General features: G+C 44.0%; 1 protein-coding gene across 2 annotated transcripts in view; it reads left to right on the top strand.

The window, feature by feature from the left end:
* Nucleotides 1-19,070, top strand: part of LOC132394400 (solute carrier family 15 member 1-like) — a 55,247-nt gene extending 36,177 nt beyond the window's left edge. For both annotated transcript variants that reach the window (XM_059970485.1, XM_059970486.1), the window contains 7 exons: nucleotides 884-1,027; nucleotides 6,981-7,027; nucleotides 7,611-7,718; nucleotides 9,823-9,919; nucleotides 11,808-11,954; nucleotides 13,238-13,345; nucleotides 18,269-19,070. In XM_059970485.1, coding sequence (XP_059826468.1) covers nucleotides 884-1,027; nucleotides 6,981-7,027; nucleotides 7,611-7,718; nucleotides 9,823-9,919; nucleotides 11,808-11,954; nucleotides 13,238-13,345; nucleotides 18,269-18,454 — 837 coding nt within the window. In that variant the 3' untranslated portion in view covers nucleotides 18,455-19,070. The remainder of the gene's footprint in view (nucleotides 1-883; nucleotides 1,028-6,980; nucleotides 7,028-7,610; nucleotides 7,719-9,822; nucleotides 9,920-11,807; nucleotides 11,955-13,237; nucleotides 13,346-18,268) is intronic.
* The last annotated feature ends 3,715 nt before the right edge of the window (nucleotides 19,071-22,785 follow it).

The raw sequence follows: 22,785 nt of genomic DNA, 5'->3' as shown, positions 1-22,785 counted from the left end.
CTAAACCTTCACTTTCTTCACCACGGTTCTGCCAGGGCTTACAGGGAACAAGCTGTTCTTAAGTCTGGATGTTCAGTCTTTCAGTCAGACAGGCTGCTTTTTTTTTCTTGAACAGTGTTAAGCTTTTCAAATGTTTTTGGAACTGCACTCATGAGGGAAGGCAGAGGGTATTCCATCAAACTCCCAATTCAGATGATGGGAAGGACTTTGAGGTGTCAGGAAGTGTTTGATTCACTGCAGCCCCCCGATCTTCCTAGCAGCTACGGAATTTAAGCCACTACCCTGTTAAGATCCTGATCAACCACAGCCAAAGGATGCTGAAGGTGTGAACTCTTTTGATGGTAATGACTTTGACCGTCAAGGATGGATGGCTAGGTACCCTCATATTGAACATTAGATCAGTTTCTTGTCATAGAAACCAGGGTGAAATGAGCTGCCCCGCTCATGTAAAGGTCACAGAGTAAACTGTGTGCATGGTAACAATAAATACATTAATAAACTGCACATTGATGAGAGCAAAACATAAGAATGGTACAAAGATTGTAATGCAGTGCATTTCTACTGTGACAGCAACTTAAATGGTGAAATTAGGTTCCTGAGAACATGGCAAAACCACCGGGAAGGGATGGTGAAAGAGGTCACTGGTTCAGGCACCTGACAGCAGTGGGAAAGAAGCTGTTTTTGTGTCAGGCCACCTGGGTTTTCAAGCTCCTGTATCTTCTCCCAGAAGGTAGAGGAAAGAAGGTATAACCGCCAGCGGTTCCTGAAGCAACACACCGTGACAACCCTGTGATGGACTGGGCAGGGTCTGCCACTCTCTGCAGGGGTTCAAGCGAGCTTTTCTTTTCCCTGTTTATGTCATATATTATTCCATCTTTACCAGGCCAGTGACTACATCACCGTCGCAGCAGCTGATGTGAAAGATGTTACTGTTTATTTTAACAATGTCAACAAAACCATTTCAATTGATCTTATCGACAAGACTCGCCACACCCTCTTGGTGCTGGACTCTTCAAAACATTCATGGGTGAGTGAGCTTTTGTGCATAGTACAAGTGAAGTTAAAGGTCGCCTGTGAGGGGAAAGGAGAAAAGTTCCGGTAACCTGACATGCACAGTTATTCAAAAATGCTGGAGTGCTTGGTGTGGCAGATGCTACTCCTATTAGTACACCAGCACATGTTCTTATATGCTACACAGCAGAGTCATTAATTTTCCAGTTAACAGGCTGAGTTCTAGAATCTGAATCAGAATCAGGTTTAATATCACCATCTTAAAAAGGTGATATTTGTTGCCTTGGGGGGCATCAGCATAGGGAAGAGACGTAATAATACTATAAGATACTAAAATAGATAAATAATGCAAAAAAGGAATTATGAGGTAATGTTCATAGCTTCTGTGGACCAGACAGAAATTAGAAGGTGGAGGGGAAGGTGCTGTTGCTCATGCACTGAGTGTGGGTCTTCGGAATCCTGCACCTCCTCCCCAGTGGTAGGAATGAGAAGAGGGCATGTCCTAGATGGTGAGCTCAGAATGAGAAGAGGGCATGTCCTAGATGGTGAGCTCAGAATGAGAAGAAGGCATGTCCTAGATGGTGAGCTCAGAATGAGAAGAGGGCATGTCCTAGATGGTGAGCTCAGAATGAGAAGAGGGCATGTCCTAGATGGTGAGCTCAGAATGAGAAGAGGGCATGTCCTAGATGGTGAGCTCAGAATGAGAAGAGGGCATGTCCTAGATGGTGAGCTCAGAATGAGAAGAGGGCATGTCCTAGATGGTGAGCTCAGAATGAGAAGAGGGCATGTCCTAGATGGTGAGCTCAGAATGAGAAGAGGGCATGTCCTAGATGGTGAGCTCAGAATGAGAAGAAGGCATGTCCTAGATGGTGAGCTCAGAATGAGAAGAGGGCATGTCCTAGATGGTGAGCTCAGAATGAGAAGAGGGCATGTCCTAGATGGTGAGCTCAGAATGAGAAGAGGGCATGTCCTAGATGGTGAGCTCAGAATGAGAAGAGGAAAGCAAACCTGTAGAACTTGTACACTGTGTGGGCATGGGCCTCCGGTGAGCAGGCAATGGGACCAAGGAACAAACAAGAGGAAATCTGCATATGCTGGAAATCCAAGGAACACACACAAAATGCTGGAGGAACTCAACAGGCCAGACATCACCTACGGTGAAAAGTACAGTTGACATTTTGGGCCAAAAACCTTTGGCAGGACTGGAGTTAAAAACTGAGAAGTAGATTTAAAAGGAGTGGGGAGGGGAGAGAGAACCACAAGGTGATAGGTGAAATCTGAAGTGGGAGGGGTGAAAGAGACAGAAGGCCATGGGACAAAGAAAAGGGAGGAGGAGCACTGGAGGGAGGTGATGGGCGGGCAAGGAGATGAGGTGGGAGAGGGAAAAGGGGAGGGAACATGGTGATGGAGAGCAGGGATGGGGGGGGGGGGGTATTACCAGAAGTTCGAGAAATCAATGTTCATGTCATCAGGTTGGAGGCTAACCAAACGGAATATGAAGCGTTGTTCCTCCACCCTAAGTGTGACCTCATCATGACAGTGGAGGAGGCCACGGATAGACATATCAGAATGGGTGGCTACCGGGAGATCCCACTTTTCCTGGCAGATGGAACGTAGGTGTTCGGTGAAGCAGTCTCCCAGTCTACGTCGGACTCACCGATAAACAGGAGGCCACACCAGGAACACCGCACACAGTCTATGATTGTGTCATGAGAGAGATCGGTGGGGAGGGACGAATGGGCAAGCGTAGGGAGTGATGCCTGTGGAAAGTAGAATATGGGGGGCAGGGAAAGATGTGCTTGGTGGTGGGATCCCATTGGAGATGGTGGAAGTTTCGGAGAATTATGTGCTGGACGTGGAAGCTGGTGGAGGGTGGGGGGTAGGTGAGCTCTTCTTCATTCCTCACAAAAGTCAAAGTCAAGTTTATGGCGTATGCAGAAGTACATCTGTGCAACACCACAGGCGCATAGCCTAGCACAGAGATGAGTGATGCTGTATAGATAATGAATAAAATGCTGTAAATATTTGAAATAATATAAAAATTGTAACCATTTCAATTTTACTAACAGAAGTATGAATTAGGATTGCAAATCTGTCTTTAAAGATTGAATCATTCAATTTAATATCAGAGAATGTTTACAGTATACAACCTGAAACTTTTACTCTTCACGGATATCCATGAAACAGAAAAAGAACACAAAAATGAATGACAGCACACGTTAGAACCGCAAAGCCTTTGGTGATGGGTTAGAAATTAGATGTTGACCTGGAAATGTCCCCACTCGTTTGTCAAAATACTAACACTGGAAACTTTTTCCTGTTCAAAAGACCTCAGTTTAGCTTCTCAGCTGAGGTGCTTTACTCTCTTAGTCTTTCATCAGCCAGGAATGTTGTATCCACTGTCTGGAGTGGGACTTGTACAAGCTATCTTCTGACCTAGAGGTATAGAAACCCAATCCACAGTCCTGCATAGGAATACTGAATGTAAGATTGGGAATCCACCAGGGGTAATGTCAAATGAAATAGAATGCTAAAATTATTTTGGCACTGATGAAGACTATTCCACCCGTCAAGTGAATGCTATCTTCTAGCAGACCGATTTCTCCTGTTCTTTCCCCAAAAACATTCTATACCAGAAGGGACCAATACCCTTGCGGGCAGGTTTTTGAGAGCTTTTGGGGAGGGATAAACTGATTTGGCAGGGGGATGAGAACTGGGACGATAGGGCTGTGGATGGGGCAGATGGTATACAAGTCAATGTAGTGTGTGATGAGACTATGAGGATGGGCAGCCAGATGACAGGGCAGAATTGCAGTCAGTGATCCATGTTGAAGCAGAACATGGGAAAAGTCAAAAAGGGTGATGAATACAGGGGTTGTATTTGAATGCACGTAGTGTACGGAAAAAGCTAGATGATCTTGTAGCTCAACTAGAGATTGACAGATATGATAATGTGGCCATCGCTGAGTCATGGTTGAAAGAAGATCATAATTAGGAGCTTAACGCCTAAGGAGACACACAGTATCAAAAGGACAGGCAGGTAGGCAGAGGGTGTGGGATGGCTTTGTTGCTAAAAAAAATCAAATCCTTAGAAAGAGGTGACATAGGATCAGAAGATATAGAATCCTACTGGGCAGAGCCAAGAAAATGCAAGGGTAAAAAGACTCTGATGGGAGTTATATGCAGGCTCCCAAATAGCAGCCAGGATATGGAGTACAAATTACAATGGAAATAGAAAAGGCATGTAAAAAAGGTCATGTTACAGCAGTCATGGTATATTTCAATATGCAAGTAGGTTGGGAAAATTAGATTTGTGCTAGATCCCAAGAGAAATAATTTGTAAAATGTTTATGAGATTGCTTTTACAATAGCTTGTGGCTGAGCCCACTAGGGGAAAGGCTATTTTGGACTGTGCGTTGTGTAGTGAACCTGATTTGAATCAGGAGCTTAAGGTAAAGGAACTCTTAGGAGTAGTGATCATAATATGATAGAATTCATGCTGCAGTTTGAAAGGATGAAGATAAAATCAGATGTATCAGCATTACAGTGAAGTAAAGAGAATTATCGAGGCATGAAAGAGGAGCTGGCTAAAGTTGATTGGAAAGGACACTAGCAGTGATTATGGCAGAAAAGCAATGGCTAGAGTTTCTGGGAGCAACTTGGAGGATGCAGATTAGATACATCCCAAAGATGAAGAAGTATTCTAAAGGCAAGATTCACATCTCTGGCTGACAAGGGAAGTCAAAGACAGCAGAAAAGCAAAAGAGGGGGCATATAAAAATTAGTAGGAAGTTAGTGGATTGGGAAGCTTTTAAAACCAATAGAAGGCAACTAATAATGCAATAAGGAGAGAAAAGATGATATATGAATGTAAGCTAGCCAATAAGATAAAAGAAGATAGAAAAAGTTAGTTCAGATTTATAAAGAATAAAAAAGGCACAATTGGATATTGGGCCGCTGGAAAATGACACTGAAGAGGTAGTAATGGGGGACAAAGAAAAGGTGAACCTAATAAGTATGTTGCACCAGTTGTCTCTGTGGAAGATACTAGCAGTATGCCAGAAGTTTAAGTATCAGAGGGCAGAAGTGAGTGAAGTTGCCATTACTAGGGAGAAGGTGCCAGGGGAACTGAAAGGTCTGTAAGTAGGTAAGTCATCTGACTAGATGGACTACACCCCAGGGTTCTGAAAGACGTAACTGCAGAGATTGTGGAGGCACTAGTGTTGATCTTTCAAGAATCACTAGATTCTGGAAAGCTTCCAAAGGACTAAAAAATTGCAAATGTCATTCTACTCTTTAGAAGGGAGGGTGGCAGAAGAAAGGAAGTTACAGACCAAGACCTAAATGGTTGGGAAGATGTTGGAATCCATTATTAAGGATGAGGTTAGGGCTACTTGGAGGCAGATGATAAAATAAGCCAAGGGGAAATCTTGCCTGACAAATCTGTTGGAATTCTGTGAAGAAATAGCAAGCAGGAAAGGCAAAAGAGAGTCAGTGGCTGTTGTATTCTTGGATTTTCGGAAGGCCTTTCATAAGGTGTTGTACATGAACCTACTTATAAAGATAAGAGCCAACAGAATTAAAGGAAAAGTACAAGCATAGGTTGAAGATTCGCTGACTGGCAAAAGGCAAGGAGTGGGAATAAAGGCATCATTTTCTGTTTGGCTGCCGGTAGCTAGTGGTGTTCTGCAGGGGTATGTGTTGGGCACTTCTTTTTACATTATATGTAAATAATTTGAATGTCAAATTTGATGGCTTTGTAGCCAAGTTTGTGGACACTATGAAGGTAGATGCATGAGCAGGTAGTGTGGAGGAAGCATGGACTCTGCATAGGGACAGATTAGGAGAACGGGCAAAGAAGAGGCAGATAGAGCACTATTAGGGAAATATACATTCATGCACTTTGGTAGAAGGACAAAGCATAGACCATTTTCTAAATGGGGAGAACACTCAAATTTCAAGGCTACAAAGGGATTTGGGGCCCTCATGCAGGATTCCCTCAAAGTTAACTTGTAGGGTAAGTTGGTGGTAAGGAAGGCAATGTTAGCATTCATTTCAAAAGGACTAAAATATAAAAGCAAGGATCTAATGTTGACACTTCACATGGCATCAGTCAGACTGCACTTGGAGTACTGTGAGCAGTTTTGGGTCTCTTATCTAAGAAAAGGTGTGTTGGCATTGGAGAAGGTCCTGGGGAGGTTCATGAGAATGATTCTGGAGGAAAATATGATGGAGGCATTTGAGAGGCTCTCAGGTAGCCACGAGAATGTGCACAAAACAGAGGAATACGGGTACAACATAGGTAGTAAGGATTAGTGTATACGGCTGAGGATTATTTGTTTGGCAGAGCATTGCGGAATGAAGGGCAAGATCTTATGCTGTATTGTTCTATATTCTAAAGCTAATGGAAGTAGAGGTTACAAAGATTGAGTGGTGGCCCCCATGGAGGGAATTCAACACAGATGGTGGGAGGACCCAAGGTGATGCCAGAGCAGGAGCTGGTATAGTTCAGCAATTATGGGGATACTGAGTGAAGGGATCTTGGTGCAAGTTAGAATACAGGCAGTGGGTAGATAGTTTTTCAGCAAGCAGAGAGTTGGGAATGTAGACCATTCCAGGCATGATCCTACACAGAGCAGGCTTGAGGGCTTAAGGGGATCGTCATGCTCCTAGTTCTTCTATATATCATACAGGCAGTAGGTTCCAATCCATCCCATATCTCGAATAGTGGAAGCCAACACCATTACAGCCAGAGTGTTTAAGCTGTAGACTACAGCTGCAGTTTGGAAGGACAGAGCAGGTTGTTTCTTAGTAGTGTATAAGCCATGGAATTAGTCAAATGAGGAAGGAAGTCACAGTTGTGACCAAACATCGCTGAGGAGATGAATAAACTATGGAACAAAGTGACTATATAACTACAGTACACTCTGAAGTCAACAGAAAAATAAGCTATACCTTTTTTTTGACAGTCAAGCGATATTAACAGCAAACCAGAGGAAGGAAAAAATGCCATCAGGTAGGTTCCTTCGTAAGGGAATGCTGCCCTTCCTCTCTCTGTATACTTGAGGTTGAAACCCCATTGCCTGTACTCTAACTTGCACCAAGATCCCTTCACTCAGTATCCCCATAATCGCTGAGCTATACCAGCTCCTGCTCTGGCATCACCTTGTGTCCTCCCACCATCTGTGTTGAATTCCCTCCATGGGGGTCACCTCTCAATCTTTGTAACCTCCTCTGAAGTAGCTCAAAGGCCACTGGTGTCCTCTCACCCTGGCCTCTGAAGCATCCTCTGATTTAATATCTCCATCATGTATCCTGCTGCCCAGTGCTTGAGCTCTGAATCTCCCTCTCTGGATTTCTTTCAAGCTTAACACGTCGACCAAGACTTTCTCTAGGGTGACCCACCGTCAGGTTTTGTCTGATATTACTCTAGTGAACAGTCTCAACATGTTTCCAATATGTATCCGAAGATAATGACTGTTGTTTCTATTCTTTTATTTATCCGCATCTGTAATTGCACCCCGATTTTGAAACATTCTTTTATTTCTCTCGCTACGTTTGACCACTTGCTGAAATAATTAAATTTGGTTTCCCTCCAGATTTACCACCACATTGACCCATGTTGAAAACGTCACGATGGATGGTGTTGATTTTGGCAGGTTGGAACAATTAGCCGTGTCTAACTACACACTTTTCACCAAAGGAAGGTAAGTAACTATCTTTAGCAGTGTTAAGTTCCCACAAAGTCAGTGAAATAGCTCTGCAGGTACCTGAACTGGGACATTAGGGAAGCTTCCCCAGGTTATCTTTGCATCTTGGGAGAGGAGACAAAGCCTCAGTTCAAAGGCTTGTCCAAGAAATGGCAAATCAGAGTGTGCTCGCCCACCTTGGTATTGCGGGTATGTCAGTCTAGATTTGCGTGCAGCAGCCTCTGGATTGTGCTTGAACCCACAACCGTCCGACCCTGAAAGTGAGATGATCACACACTGAGTCAGAAACAGGTTTATTATCATTGGCATCGGTCACAAAACTCATTTTGTGGCAGCAGTATGGAGCAAGACATAAAAATCACTATAGATTACAGAAAAAAATAGTGCTAAGACAGGAATAGTGAGGTATCGTTCATGGACCATTCAGGAATTTGAAGGTGCAGGTGAAAAGCTGTTCCCAAAACATTGAGTGTGAGTCTTCAGGCTCCTGTCTCTCCTTCCTGAAGGTAGTAAAAAGATGTGGGCATTTCCCAGATGGTGAGGATCCTTAATGATGGATGTGGCCTCTTGAGGAACCACCTCTTGAGAATGTCCTCGATGGTGGGAAGGGTTGTGTAACTTGATGCATTTGGTTGTGTCTCCAACCTCCTGCAGTCTTTTGTGATTCTGCACTTTGGCATCACCATACCAGGCAGTGTGGGGATGTAGAGGTAGATTCAGTGGTACTGCAGAGAATCCAGATTGTATTTAAGATGATGATATAGCAAACATGGATGTGTTCTATTGCAAGATACAACATTTTCAATCACTTTGCATTGTTCTGTTGGAAAACCCATCTCCACTGTTGGGACTTTCAGTCCATTGTGCATAATGCAGTGCACAGAGGTAGCTGGCCCAGGGAAGAATCTCAATTGACAAGCAATGTACGATTGCCAACTCTTGCAGCCTCCTGTAATGTGTACAAGGAATGCAAGCTGCTCCAATCGTGACTGTAGGAACAGAGCCCTAATGGAGGGTTAAGACTTCTTCTGCCCCCTGCAAGGTGGCAGTGGTAAACCCCTACAAGGAAATCTGGCACTGAAGGATCCAAAGGCCCACATTTTCAACAAAGTCGACAGCATGCTGCTGGAACAGAGGAGATTTGTTTATTTAGAGATACAGCCTGGTAACAGGCCCTTCTAGCCCAACGAGCCTGCAGCGCCCAATTACCCCCAGGTGACCAACCTGTGGGTAGTTGGAATGTGGGAGAAAACTGGAGCACCTGTAGGAAACCCATTTGGTCACGGGGAGAACGTACAAACTCCTTACAAGCAGTGGCGGAATTGAAGCCCCAGTCGCCCGCGTTGTAATAGGATTACACTGACCTCTGCCTTGTCATGCCACCCTAATGGGGTACTTGAGTTGTGGTACAGGAGCATAGTGGTTAGCCCAACGCTTCACAATACAGGTGGCCCAGGTTCAATTCCCGCTTCTGCCGGTAAGAGGTTTTTACGTTCTCCCTGTGACCGCCTGGGTTCCCTCCGAATGCTCCAGTTTCCTCCCACAGTCCAAAGATGTACCAGTTGGTGGGCTCATTAGTCATTGTAAATTATCCCAGAGTTAAATCAAGGAACTGCTGGACGGCATGGCTCGATGAGCCATCAGGGCTATTCTGCACTACATCTCAATAATTTTTTTTCAAATTGTGTTATTTCATATTTCTTTACAAGAGACGAGACTATTTTGTCCAGCGCTGACTAATAGAGTGATCCAGTTCACGTTCCCTGCAATCTAATCTCCCCATATCCCCATCAATTCCCTCTAGATTCTACCCACCCAGGGTGGGGGCAAATTACAGCAGACAATGAACCCCCACCCCGACCTGCGCATTTTGGGGTGTGGGAGGAAGCTGCCGCACGCACGTGGTCACAGGGAGGAAGTGCAGACCCCACGAGGGCAGCACTGGCAGCTGGGATTGAACCTGGGACATTGTGTCCCTACCTGCTGTGCCACTAAGCTGTACTTAATCTCCCTCCAGTGGAGGGGCAATGAGGAAAAGCAGTACCCGAGTGGCACCAGCTGTTCCTCTTTGGGTTTTAACCTTCTGACTTCTCTGACACAGGAAGACAATTTCGTTCATCAGCAATGGAAAGATGTGCTCACAGACATCAAAAGACTTTGGTTATGGGAGCTCATTCACAATCGTCATTAATGAAACGGTTTGTATGCTAAGAGATCTCTGGCTGTGTGGGCATTCTTTGAGCTTTAATTTTTAAACTACTACTCCCCCAAAAAACCATCTGCTCTACCTGAATGGAAGTAATGTAGTGTTGTACAGCATGGATGTAGGTCCTTTTGCCCAACTCGTCTATGCCAACCAAACTGCCAAGCTGAGCTAGTCCTTTTTGCCTGTGTCTGGCCCCTAAATCTCCGAACCCTTCCTATCCACGTACCTGAAACAACAGAAAACCTGCAGCTGCTGGAAATCCAAGCAACACACACAAAAATGCTGGAGGAACTCAGTAGGTCAGGCAGCGTCTATGGAAAAGAGTAAACAGTCAACGTTCCGGGCTGAGACTAAGGGTCTCCAGGTACCTGTCCAAACGCCTTTTAGAATGGGAATTAGTGTATTATTGTCACTGGTACCAAGATCCAGTCTTTCATACTGTTCATACAGATCAAACCAATTACACAGTGCACTGAGGTAGTTCAAGGTTAAACAATAACAATGCAGAATAAAGCGTAACAGATATAGGGAAAGCGCAGCGCAGGCTTCTTAACAGATAACAAGGTTAACTTTATTTGTCACAGGTACATTTAAACCTACAGTGAAATGTGTTGTTTGCATCAAATCAAATCAGTGAGGATTGTGCTAGGCAGCCCAGAAATGTTGCATTGCAACCGGCACCAACATGGCATACCCAAAACCCACTAACCTTAACTCTGTGCCTTTGGAATATGGGAAGAAATCAGAGGACCCGGAGAAAACCCATGTGACCATGGAGAGAACGTACAAACTCTTTTCAGAGAACAACAGGAATTGTACCCCGAATGGTGCTATAGATGCATTAACCACTGCGCCACTGATCCGCCACCACGCATTAGTGTGAAAAGGTTTCCTTCAGATCTCTTGTAAATTTTCCTCTCCAACTTCAAACTTCTGTCTTCTAGTTTTGGACTCCCCCTACCTTGGATAAAAGACTTTGGCTTTTATCTTTATGCCTTCATGATTTTATAAACCACTGTAAAATTACCCCTCAGCCCCCTACACTCTAGGGAAAAGATTTCCCAGCTTCTCCCTCAAACTCAAGCCCAATAACATCCTTGTAAATGTTTTTTGCACCCTCTCCTGTTTAATGATATCCTTTCTATAATAGGGTGACCAGAGTACACCCCTCTTCAAATTTTCCTTTCCCCCTGTGTCCATCAGGTATCTGGAGGAAATCAGCAGGTCAGGCAGCATCCATGGAGGTGTAAGGACAGTCAACCCAAAACATTGACTGTCCATTTTCTTCCACAGATGCTGTCTGACCCACTGAGTTCCTCCAGCATCTTGTGTGTTGCTCCAGATTCCAGTCTCTGCTGTCTCTTGTGTCCCTGTCAAAAGCCTTTCTTCGTGGGGTATGGTTAAAGTAGCAATAGTATCTAGTTATATAGCCCATTTAAGCTACCAAAAGCATTGAAAAGTGATGCTATTTCCAAACTTTAACACTGAGTTAAACAAGGGGAGATTACAGAGAAGAGGAGTGGGGGAATTGCCAGGCTTGGGACTCAGACGGCTGAACGCACTGCTGCCAGTGGTGGAGTGAATAAATCAGGGATTCTCAAGGGGCCAGAAGAGAAGGAACTGCAGTGATCTTGGAGATGAGAGGGGGGGCTCATAGGGCTTGAGTAGGGTCTGGGGATGGGGAGTAAAGCTGTATGAATGGAACCCTGTGTGGGTCAGCAAGCTCCGGGTGATGGGAGAATAGGGCCTGACAGTCTGGCTGTAGGCAGAAGCTGGGATGAGCTGAAGGCTCTGAAACATTCAGAGTTCTGGATGGGAATGAGAGCAGACAGAAGCTGTGAATTTAATGATTTCAACATTGCATTTTTTTAATTGTTCAGTGTTCCAGCACGAGATCTGGATTACAATACGTTGAAGAAATCGAAGAAAACAGTGTTCACATGGCATTGCAAATCCCTCAATACCTTCTCATTACAACTGGAGAGGTTGTCTTCTCGGTCACTGGTCTGGAGTTCTCCTACTCTCAGGTGAGTAATGGCGCCCGTGGTAACTGCTCAGAATTTCCGGTAAGCCCAATGATCGATGCCCAAGATCCGTAACTTAGTGAGTGAGAAGTAATGTTTGCCCTATTGTCTTTCCCTTGCACCCTCAGAAATGCCAACACCAGACAAATGTTTGATATTTTATCCCAGCTATTGACTGTTAAATATCATACCAAACACTTGAATTATTAGCTCCATAACTTCTCATCTTTCCTCGTGCTTCTTTATGACAAAGAAGGAGGCCACTGGGGTCATCAAGTCGATGCTGTCAGGAGTATCCATTCCCCCATTTATTTCCTTGTAAATCATTCTCTCCAACAAACCAATCATCCCCACCCTGACACGGGTGCTGCCCCCTTGTACTAGGACTTACTTATAACCCACAAAACTCACACGTCAAGAGCACCTGAGGGAAACAGTCACGGCCCCAGGGAGAATGTGTGAACGCCAAGCGGACAGCGACCCGAGGTCACGATTAAATCCGGATCACTGGGACAGCTCAGTGTACTGTGTCACCAAAGAATACCAGTGAAGAGGGAGGTGTTGCACAGGGTGCAGATGGTGTCCTTAGGGGGAGCAGAAGGAGGTTTATTATTTTCACTTGTACCGAGATACAGTGACAAGTTTAATATCCATACAGATCATTTCATCACAGAAGTACATCGAGGAAGTACAACAGCAGAATGCAGAATATAGTGATACAGTTCGACCATCACCCACCCATTGACGTGAATCAAAGGTTCATTTAATATCAGAGAATGTGTGCAGAATACAATCTGAAATTCATACTCTTCACAGACATCCATGAAACTAGAACACCACAGGACGGATGATGGGAACATCCAAGCTTCCTCGCCCCTCCCTTCACATAGGCACCAATCGGGCATTATCCCATTTTCATCCCACCCGCTTTCTCATCAACACCCCACCCCCCCCACCTGCAGATCCAACCCCTCACCCACACGCTAGGAGCAACTCACAGTAGCAAATTCACCTGGCGAAACTGCACACCTTTGGGATGTGGGACGAAATCAGAGTGGCCAAGGATCACAGGGAGAATGTGAAAGCTCCACACAGACAGCAGTCAAAGTCAGGACTGAACCTGCTGCTGTGAGGCAGTGACTTTACTAGCTACCTCACTACACTGCCCTGAAAATTGTTCGATTACCGTAGTAACTTTGTTAATTTAATTATTAACAATGTCACTCTGTGTGTCTGGCTATAGACCAGGAGAATTGTCCTAACTACTTCTTTGTTTTCTCCCTCAGGCACCTCCCAACATGAAGTCAGTGCTCCAGGCTGGCTGGCTCCTGACCAATGCCTTCGGTAACATCATTGTCTTGATTGTAGCAGAGGCTTCGACGATTCAGGAACAGGTATGTGGGATTCAGGAGGCGAGGGATTTTAGACAGGATGAGCTGAGGCTGTTTTCCTTGGATCAGAGGAGTTTGGGAGGACAACTGATGATGGTGGGCAAGGTCAACACTGGTTTAGAAGACAGAGAAACTGCTCCCATTCGTCCCAAAGCCCTGGTGACACAGATACTAAATTTTAGGCAGCTGATACGGGGGGGGGGGGGGGGGGGAGGGGAGGGGGGGGTTTCAACGAAGAATAATTAATTGCAGGAATCTGGTGAAAGTGCAAAGTAGTTACATTTGATGGGATTGTTCTTCTTGAGGTGAAAGTGATCCTTCAATTTCATCGCAACTCTCTGCTAATGAGAGTCAGATAATACTGAGGGCAGGCTGAGCAGAATGTTAGGATGTTGATGGGGTCCTCCAATATAACACTGGGACAACTGGGACTGGAAGGAAAGCTAAATCCTTGAATTTCCATTGGGGTGGTTGGGTGGGGGGGGGGGGTGGTGTCTGAATCCCAAGGCAGTTTTAGAAATTGATCTGTCAGAATGCCAGAATCCTGGGTCAATCCTGACCCTAGGTGCTGTCCACATGGAGTTTGCATGTTCTCCTTGTGACCATGTGAATTCACCCTGAGGGTTCTGGTTTCTACCCTCTTCCCAGAGAGGTGCAGGTTACTTGTTTCAATTGACCACTGTAAATTGCCCTTAGTGAGTGGGGTGAGGGTAGAATCTGGAGGGGTGGGGGGGAAGATGATGAGAAAATAGGGAGAATAACATGGGGTTAGTAAAAATGAGAAATTGATGATCTGTTTGTGCTGTTCATAAGTTGAAAGTTCAAAGAAAATGTATTATCAAAGTACATATATGTCCCCATATACAATCCTGTTATTCATATTCTTGCGGGCATTCACAGTAAATACAAGGATTACAACAGAATCAATGAAAGACCACACCCAACAGGGCATTAAACAACTAATGTATAAAAGGCAACGAGCCATGCACATACAAAAAGAAAGAAAAGAGAGATTAATAATAGTAAATGAATACATACATACATACATACATACATACATACATACATACATAAATAAATTAGCAATAAATATCAAGAACATGTGATGAAGAGTCCTTGAAAGTGACTCCATAGGTTCTGGGACTAGGTCAGTTAATGGCTGAGCCAAGTTGAGTGAAGGTATCTCCTGGTCGAAGAATGCCTGCTAATGTAAAGCAGGAATTTGTAAACAGCAAGTACCCACAAATAGAAAGGCAAAATGAGATCTAGTGAAGCTGACTGATAATAGACATTGCCCAAGGACGCAGGGCAACATAAGTGGGTCGAAATGGCTTCATGGCATTGAAATCTCATCTGGCTCCTCCAACCCGACTTTCCACTGGAGTTCCAGACTTCGAACACAGAACCCTCTGACTCAGAGGAGTAAGTACAGTCCACAGAGGATGTTCATCCTTTGGCTTCCCACACGCCCTGGTCAGGGTATGAAACCTTGCCACCGTGTATAAATATTGGGAGAAACTTGGAATGATTATTTAGGGAACAGCACTGTACTGTAGCTGAGAGGTCAGACGACTGTCCTAGTGCAGTTGGTGCCTCGGAGGTTGGGATTGAGGGATGTCACTGGGACACAGCCATCAGAGCTCCACATTGTCCCGAGCGACACTGTGCCTGCTCAGTTATTATCCACCAGACGGTCAGCTAAACCCAAGAGAAAGTCTAACAATAGAAGAACGACTAAGTTGATGTTGGGACATATTTTAGTAGTTTATTTCAAGAAAGGAAATGCATAATGTCCAAAGAATTTCATAAAATCTACTGCACAGTTACAAAAATAATATCCATTTATACAGTGCTTTTCGGAATATAGAACATCTCTTCTGTCTGTGTCTGATCCCTATGCCTCTATCCATGCATATTCATGTATCTATTTAACAGTCTGTTAAATACCACTGCCATAGTTGCTTCCACCATTACCCCTGCTCTAGGCACCCCTCCACTTTGCAATAAAAAAAATCCCCTGTAAATTCCCACTTGCTCATCTTAATGACATCCTGCACTTGACACCTCTCCCCTCAGGGGAAGAAAAAAACTTGATCAATGCCCGCCACGATTCTATAAACCTCTATCAGATCTACCCCAATCCAAGCTTCTCCAGCCTACATCACAGATCTTCGCCCAGCTGCTCTCAAGAGCTATAAATGATAAAGGTTTCAAGGAGATGGCTCAAGGCTCAGTCACAGGTGGACTTAAGGAGAATGGGAAGGAGGTGGAGAGATTTGGGGGGAGAAGGTCTAGTGCTTGGATTCTTGGCTGCTGACCATTAATTGAATTCGGCGGTGATCACAAGTCCAGAAATGGAGGAACCACTGAAACACTGGGGATGTTTTGAGCCAGCGGAGATTACCAAAGTGCTAAAACCATGGAGGGACCTGAAAACCAAGATGAGAATTTTAAAAAGGAGGCTTTGTTTGGCTTGAGCATTGGCAGGCAAGGGGTTGATGTGAAACTAACTGACCTTAACCACTCTGAGCTGCACATAACCCTCTGCCGCACTCCACACCAACCCTCGACAAACCGCAGGAGTTGATTTCCTGCTCCTTACGGTCATATATGTGCCACCAGACTTGTACAGGATCAATTCTTTGCTCAACTAAGGGAAATCCTATTGATCTCAATAAAATGTACAATCATAATGTCCATAGAATTTCTGAAATCCTACTGCACAGTAACAAAAATAATGACCAGTCATAAATGGACATGCAAATTAGTACATTGAATGGACAGTAGTAATAAATTTCTATTCTTTAATCAGAATCAGATTTAATATCATTGGCAATGTCATGAAATTTGTTGTTTTGTGGCAGTGGTATAGCACAATACAGGGTAATCAGATTACAATAGAAAGTACATATAAACATAAATTAAATAAGTATTGCAAAAAGAGAGGGAAAAGAACTGAGGGAAGTGTTCATGGGTTCATTGTCTATTCAGAAATCTGATGGTGGAGGGGAAGGAGCTGTCCCTGAAATACTGAGTGTGTGTCTTCAGGCTCCAGTACTACCTCCTTGATGATAGCAGTGAGAAGAGGGCTTGTCCTGGGTGATGGGGGACCTTAATGATGGATACCAACTTCCTGAGGCATTTCATTTTGAAGATGTCCTCGATGCTGGGGAGTCAAGTGCCAAGATGGTGTTGGCTGAGTTTGCAACTTTCTGCAGCTTTTTTTCCAAAAAGCTGTGCAGTGGATCCTCCCTACCAGATGATGATTCAACCAGTTAAAGTGCTCTTCACGGTACTTCTGTAGAAATTTGCAAATGCCTTTGATAACATACCAAATCTTTCTCAACCTCCTAAAGAAATATAGGGGCTGTTGAGTCTTCTTTGTAGCTGCATTGATATGTTGGGCCCAGGATAGATCCTCAGAGATGTTGACAACCAGGAACTTGAAACTACTCAGCCTTTCCACTGCTGATTCCTCAATGACGACAGGGGTGTTCCTTCAACTTCCCCTTCCTGAAGTCCACAATCAACTCCTTGGTCATTCTGACATTGAGTGCATGGTTGTTGCTGTGACACCACTCAACCAGCTGAACTATCTCACTCCTGTAAGCCTCCTCTTCACCACCTGAAATTCTGCCAACGATAGTTGTGTCGTAGGCAAATTTATGGATGGTGTGCGTGTAGACAGATTAGAGCAGTGGGCTGAGCACACATCTTGAGGTGCGCCAATGTTGATTGTCAGTGAGGACTGACAATAGAATTTCTCACAATAAGCCCTTCTTCCCCACAAACCCAATAACATTTATGAAAAATAATGTATGGGTTTCATTTATTTTATTATATTTCTTTATTTTCCTGTAAATTCCTGCAGGAAAATTATTCTGAAGGTTGTACGTGGTAACATATATGTCCATTGATAATAAATTTACTTCCACTTTGACATTATTGCACATTGGTACATTATCATTTTGTGTATTATTATTATTCAAGTCTGCACACTGCTAAATGTGTTTTTAAATGTTGCTGCTGTAACAAAAAAATTTCCCACTCAGAATCAATAAAGCATTTATTAATATCATTATTAAATTCACAGCAGACCCTCTTTCTGTACCAATACACAAAACCCAACATTACTGGCCAATTTTTTAATCTTCTCAAGTCAAGTAAAGTTTATTGTCATTATATTTATACCATAAAATAAGACAATGTTCCTCCAGACCTGGGTTTAGAGCACAGCAGTACAATAACCTGGGAAGGTAAGAATAACATCTACAGATGAAATATGCTTAAATAAACAAAGTAAAGTGCATAAATTAAATATTGTCTGGTAGAGAACAGATCGACGGATCATACTTCGAATGTGACGTGGCAAGGAATTCAGAAGCTTAATGGCCTGAGGGAAGAAATTTCGTCCGATCCTGACCATTCTTGTCTTTACACATCGGAGTCTCTTGCTTGATGGTAGAAAGTCAAAAAGGATGTTGGATGGATGGGTGGGATCTTTGATAATACTAAGGTCCATTTTCACAGCCATTTGTAGGGATTTCTGGTCCAATGCTCGGCTGCTCCCATACCAGATGGAGATGCAGCTTGTCAGGATGCTTTCAATGGTGCTCCTGCAAAGTTCAGTTTTGATGGGGGAGTGGAGTTTCACTTGCCTCAGTCTCCTTAGGAAGTGGGGTTGCTGCTGTGCCTGCTTGTTCAGGGAGGTGATATTGAGGGATAAATGCCTTCTGAACTTCATACATCTTACATCCACTTGTCTCCCCTTGTACATCCTAGCAGATACATCCTCAAATAAAACTCTACTAGTCCCTATTAAAGTCTGTTAAGTTTATTGAGATCGCAATAGTTCATTGTACGAATGGTCTGAGTCTTTTTGATATTCCAAGGATCTATTGCTAACTATTTTTCTCTCTTTTTCAGTGGGCCGAGTACATTTTGTTTTCTGCTCTCTTGGTAGCCGTTTGCATAATATTCGGCATCATGGCCATGTTCTACACGTATGTGGACCCGAGGGAAGTGGAGGCTGAGTTTGAGGAAAAGAAACAAATCAAAAATAAAGAGGGAGGATCAAACAGTGTCAAGAACACAGCCCAGACAGAATTCTAAAGATTTCTGTTCCACAACTCGACATATCCACATGGACTAGACCCGTGGGCTGGCACTTGCCTCAATACAAAAACTCAAGTGCGACATTGGTTCCTTAGTTAGAAGTCCCTCACAGTGAATATTTTCTTCATTGCCTATACTAGCCAGAGTTTCAGTATTATTCCCAAAAGCTGAAGAAAAACCCAAGTAAACACATCTGAAACTGAAATACTCATTTTCATGTCTCATAACTTGAAGCTCACATCTGCCCCCTGGTGTTGATTGATGTCCTAAAGTGTTCACTTTCGGTTTGACACGTTTATGTATGTTGATATATTGGTTTTAATTCTGATTATATATTTATATGAAATATTGCAATACTTCAAGGATGTATTTGTTCTTAATTCTGTATTGCAAACTGAGTCAAAGGAACAAGAAGGCCCACTCCTTCCCCATCTAAAACAGCTTTAATCACTGGAATCCTGCTAGTGTTTAACAGTGCCCGTCAAGGTAACTTGGCTTGATCAGGATACCCTTTCCAAAACATCCTGACTGCTTCAAGGAGGATTGTGCTTAAGTTTCATACATGTTGAAGAAGGTATAAAAGCAGATATTAAAGTGTACATATATTTCTCAATTTTAAATTGGATTTATTTGTGTTCTATTACACGATACATGGTCACGTGTGTGTTATGTTACACGGTACCATAGCCATTAGTGAAACGCTTTACTGATCAGAGTTCAATTTCCGCCATTGTCTGTAAGGAGTTTGCATGTTCTTTCTCCCAGTGACCGTGTGGGTTTCCTCCCCAGCCCAAAGACGTATGAGTTTGGGTTAGTAAGTTGGGGGCATGCTGTGTTGGCGCTGGAAGCATTACGAGACTTGCGGGTTGCCTCCATTACATCTTCGGACAATGATGGTCATTGACACAAAGGGTGCATTTCACCATATGTTTCCGTGTTTTGCTGTACATGTGCCAAATAAAACTACTCACTTTAAACCTTGTCTACTGCATTTGGTGCTCTCAGTGTGGCCTCCGCTACATTGTTGAGATCAAGTGGAGACTAGGTAACTACCTTGCTCTGTCTCCAGGCTGCCTGGAGCTCTTGATTGCCAGCCATTTTAACTCTCCACCCCATTCTCACACTAACCTCTCTATCCTCAGCCTCCTCCACTCCAGAATGGAGCCAAACGTAAACACAAGGAGCCACTCCTCATAATGCTGATGAAGGGTCTCTGCCCGAACCGTTGACTGTTTACTCTTTTCCATAGATGCTGCCTGGCCTGCTGAGCTCCCCCAGCATTTTGTGTGTGTTGCTTTGGATTTCCAGCATCAGCAGATTTTCTCATGTGATTTACCTCATTAGCTCTGCCTTGGTAGTCTACAACCAAACAGCATGGATATTGAATCCTCCATCTTCCTGTAACCTGCTCCCACTCTGCTCCCTCTATCTTTTTTCTGATCCACCCAGGCACCTTCACATACCCCCTTCTTTTCTAATCCTCAGCTCTCCCACCGCCCCCACTGTTACCCAGTTTATTTCCCATTCCCCACCTAGTTGCATCTATCCTTCACCACACACTTTTCACACTGGGCTGCCACCGGCCCCTCTCGCCTCCTCCTACTGTTTCCAACTGGCCTCCCATCTCCTCTATCTGGATCTATGCTCCAGCTTCCTCTCAGATTTCATCGTTTGTTGCTTCCAGTAACACCTCCTGGCCTCTTTCACTCTCTCCACTGTTCCCCTCACCACTTGCCCATCAACCTAGCATCACCACATCTACTTCTCGCTTGCCAACTCCTGCCTCACCTCTTTATACTGGCTGTCACCTAGCTCCCCACTACTCTCCCGGAATTGGGGGGGTCTTAATCTGAAATGTCAGTTATCCTATTCTTCCACGGATGCTGCCTGGCCCACTGAGTTCTTCCTGCAGATTGTTTTTTTTTGCTTCAGATTCCAGCATCAGCAATCTCTTTGTGACTCTCTCTGTTTTATACCTTCCCTGTTTTTCTTTGTCCCCCATGTTGCAAAGGCAGCCTCTCGTTCACCTTTGCTGCATTTATTACAAAACCATATCTGCGCTGGAGAACCTGGTAGTGAATTGTCTTCTTCAACCGCCTCATTGCAATCCTGGAGGCAGATCCTTGATTTAGACCCCAGGATAATGAAGGACCAGCATGATGTCTGACATGGTACAGACCCTCTTCATGTGCTACTATGGTCCTTCTCAGCAGTGGAAATTTAGTTAAAGTCAAGGTCATTGCCATGAGCACAATTCATGTGTGGGATCCAGAATCAGCCATGATGAAATGGCAGACCAGACTCGATGGGCTGAATGGCCTAATTCTGCTCCTAAGTCTTATGGTCTTATGTTTGCACGAGTCAATAAGGAACTTGCTTGCAACAGCATCGTGGGCACTATGTAGCATTCACAAGAATAACATGAATTAAACATTTTTTTTTGCAAGAAAGAGCACAATTAGAATAAAAAAGTCAATTTTAGTCCAAAATAATCTGAGAGATGTTACTAATCTCCATTGATTAGGGAGTCAAAGATCAAGGGAGAGCTGGAATCTATCTGAAGTGTTTAACTAAACAAAGACTACACATGGGTTGAGAGAGAGAAGTTCTTTCCTTTGGACATGGGAATCTAGAACAAGAGACTAGACTTTAGTGTTTGGGAGTAGTGTCTGCTCTCATAGGTTTCTTCCCTATTGAGGATCTGGAATTCTAACTTCCATCTCTCACCCTAAAACTGTCTGAGGGTCAAAACCAAGATCAATCTGTTCTTTATGTGTGGTGGGCTTGAGGGTTAGGGACCAGGCTGATTTAACGGAGTTGCTCTGTGTTTCAGCCATCGAATAATAGGTAGCCTTGAGTCTGAAGCTCCTCATTCAGTTTTCAAGTTCTTGATAGTTAGCGAATTTCTGCCCTCTGTCAACTCCTGATATGTAATTCGAAACTTCTTCAAATGGACATTCCTTTGCAAAGATGATTGAAGATTGGTAAATCGGCACGTACACCGAGGTAGAGTCAAAAACATAATCTTGCATCTTATCCAAGCAGATCATTTCATCACATCCAATGCATTGAGGTAGTACAAGGGAAAAGCTATAACAGGATACAGAATGAAGTGTTACACAGAAAGTGCAGTGCAGGTAGGCAATAAGGTGCAAGGTCATAACAAGGCAGATTGTGAGGTCAAGAGTCCAACTTATTGTACAAGGGAACCATTCAATAGTCCTTAAGTGTAGTGGTACATGCTTTCAGGCTTTAGTGTTTTCTGCTCAGTGGGACAGGGTAGAAAATAGACTGTCTTTGGATATGTTGGCTGCTTTACTGAGGCAGCTAGAAGAGTAGACCATGGAAGGAAGGTTGGGTTCCATAACGTGCTGAGCTGTGTCCACAACTCTCTACAGTTGCTTGTAGTCTTGGGCAGAGCAAGTGTCATGCCAAGCCTTGATTCACCTGGATAGGATGCTTTCTGTGGTGCATCGATAAAAATAGGTGAGGGTCAATGGGGACATGCCAAATATTTTAGCCTCCTGAGGAAGTAGAGGCACTGATGAGCTTTCTTGACAGTAGCATTGATATGGTTGGACTAGGACATGTTCACTCTGAGAAAGTTGGAGCTCTCAACACTCTCAACATCAGCTCTGCCGATGTAAGCAAGAGCAAGTGGACCACCCCACTTCCTTTTGCTGACACTGAAAGAAAGGTTGTTGCCATGGCGCCATGCCACTGGCCTCCCTACCTCTTTCCTGTATTCCGACTCATCAATATTTGAGAAGCAGCCCACTACAGTGGTGTCATCCGCAAACCTGTCCCTCGCAAAACTGAACGCTGCTTTGGGAACATTACCCACTAAGCTGGGTCGTGTTAGCAAGATTTCAAAGCAAACTCTTCACTCATAGGGAAAGGGAATGATTCTACAGTCACCCGGAGTTTGAGGTGCTGTCTGTGATTAGATAGCAAATGGAGACACCAGGTGGTCCAGCAATTCATGGAGCCTGTCATGGACAGAGAAGCTGTCAGTGTCCTCTGGAAAGAATCCTCAATTGAGACTGGGCCCTTGATATATGTGTTCCAAGAAAGACCTGATTTGAAGAGTAAGTGGCAAACTGACTTTCAAACAGGAGAAAATCCACAGATGCTGGAAATCAAAGTAATACACACCAAAAGCCGGAGGAACTCAGCAGGCCAGACAGAATTTATGGAAAGGAGTAAACAGTTTATGTTTTAGGCCAAGATCCTTCACCAGGACTCCCCTTGTTTTGTTTTAAAGGCGATAAATTGTGCAATGTGACTTCCTTCTAACAGGAGATAAAGTTGAGGATTTTTAAAAAGTT

Source organism: Hypanus sabinus, chromosome 5, assembly GCF_030144855.1.
Source record: "Hypanus sabinus isolate sHypSab1 chromosome 5, sHypSab1.hap1, whole genome shotgun sequence".
NCBI lineage: Eukaryota > Metazoa > Chordata > Chondrichthyes > Myliobatiformes > Dasyatidae > Hypanus > Hypanus sabinus.
This window is presented reverse-complemented; position numbering and strand designations above follow the sequence as displayed.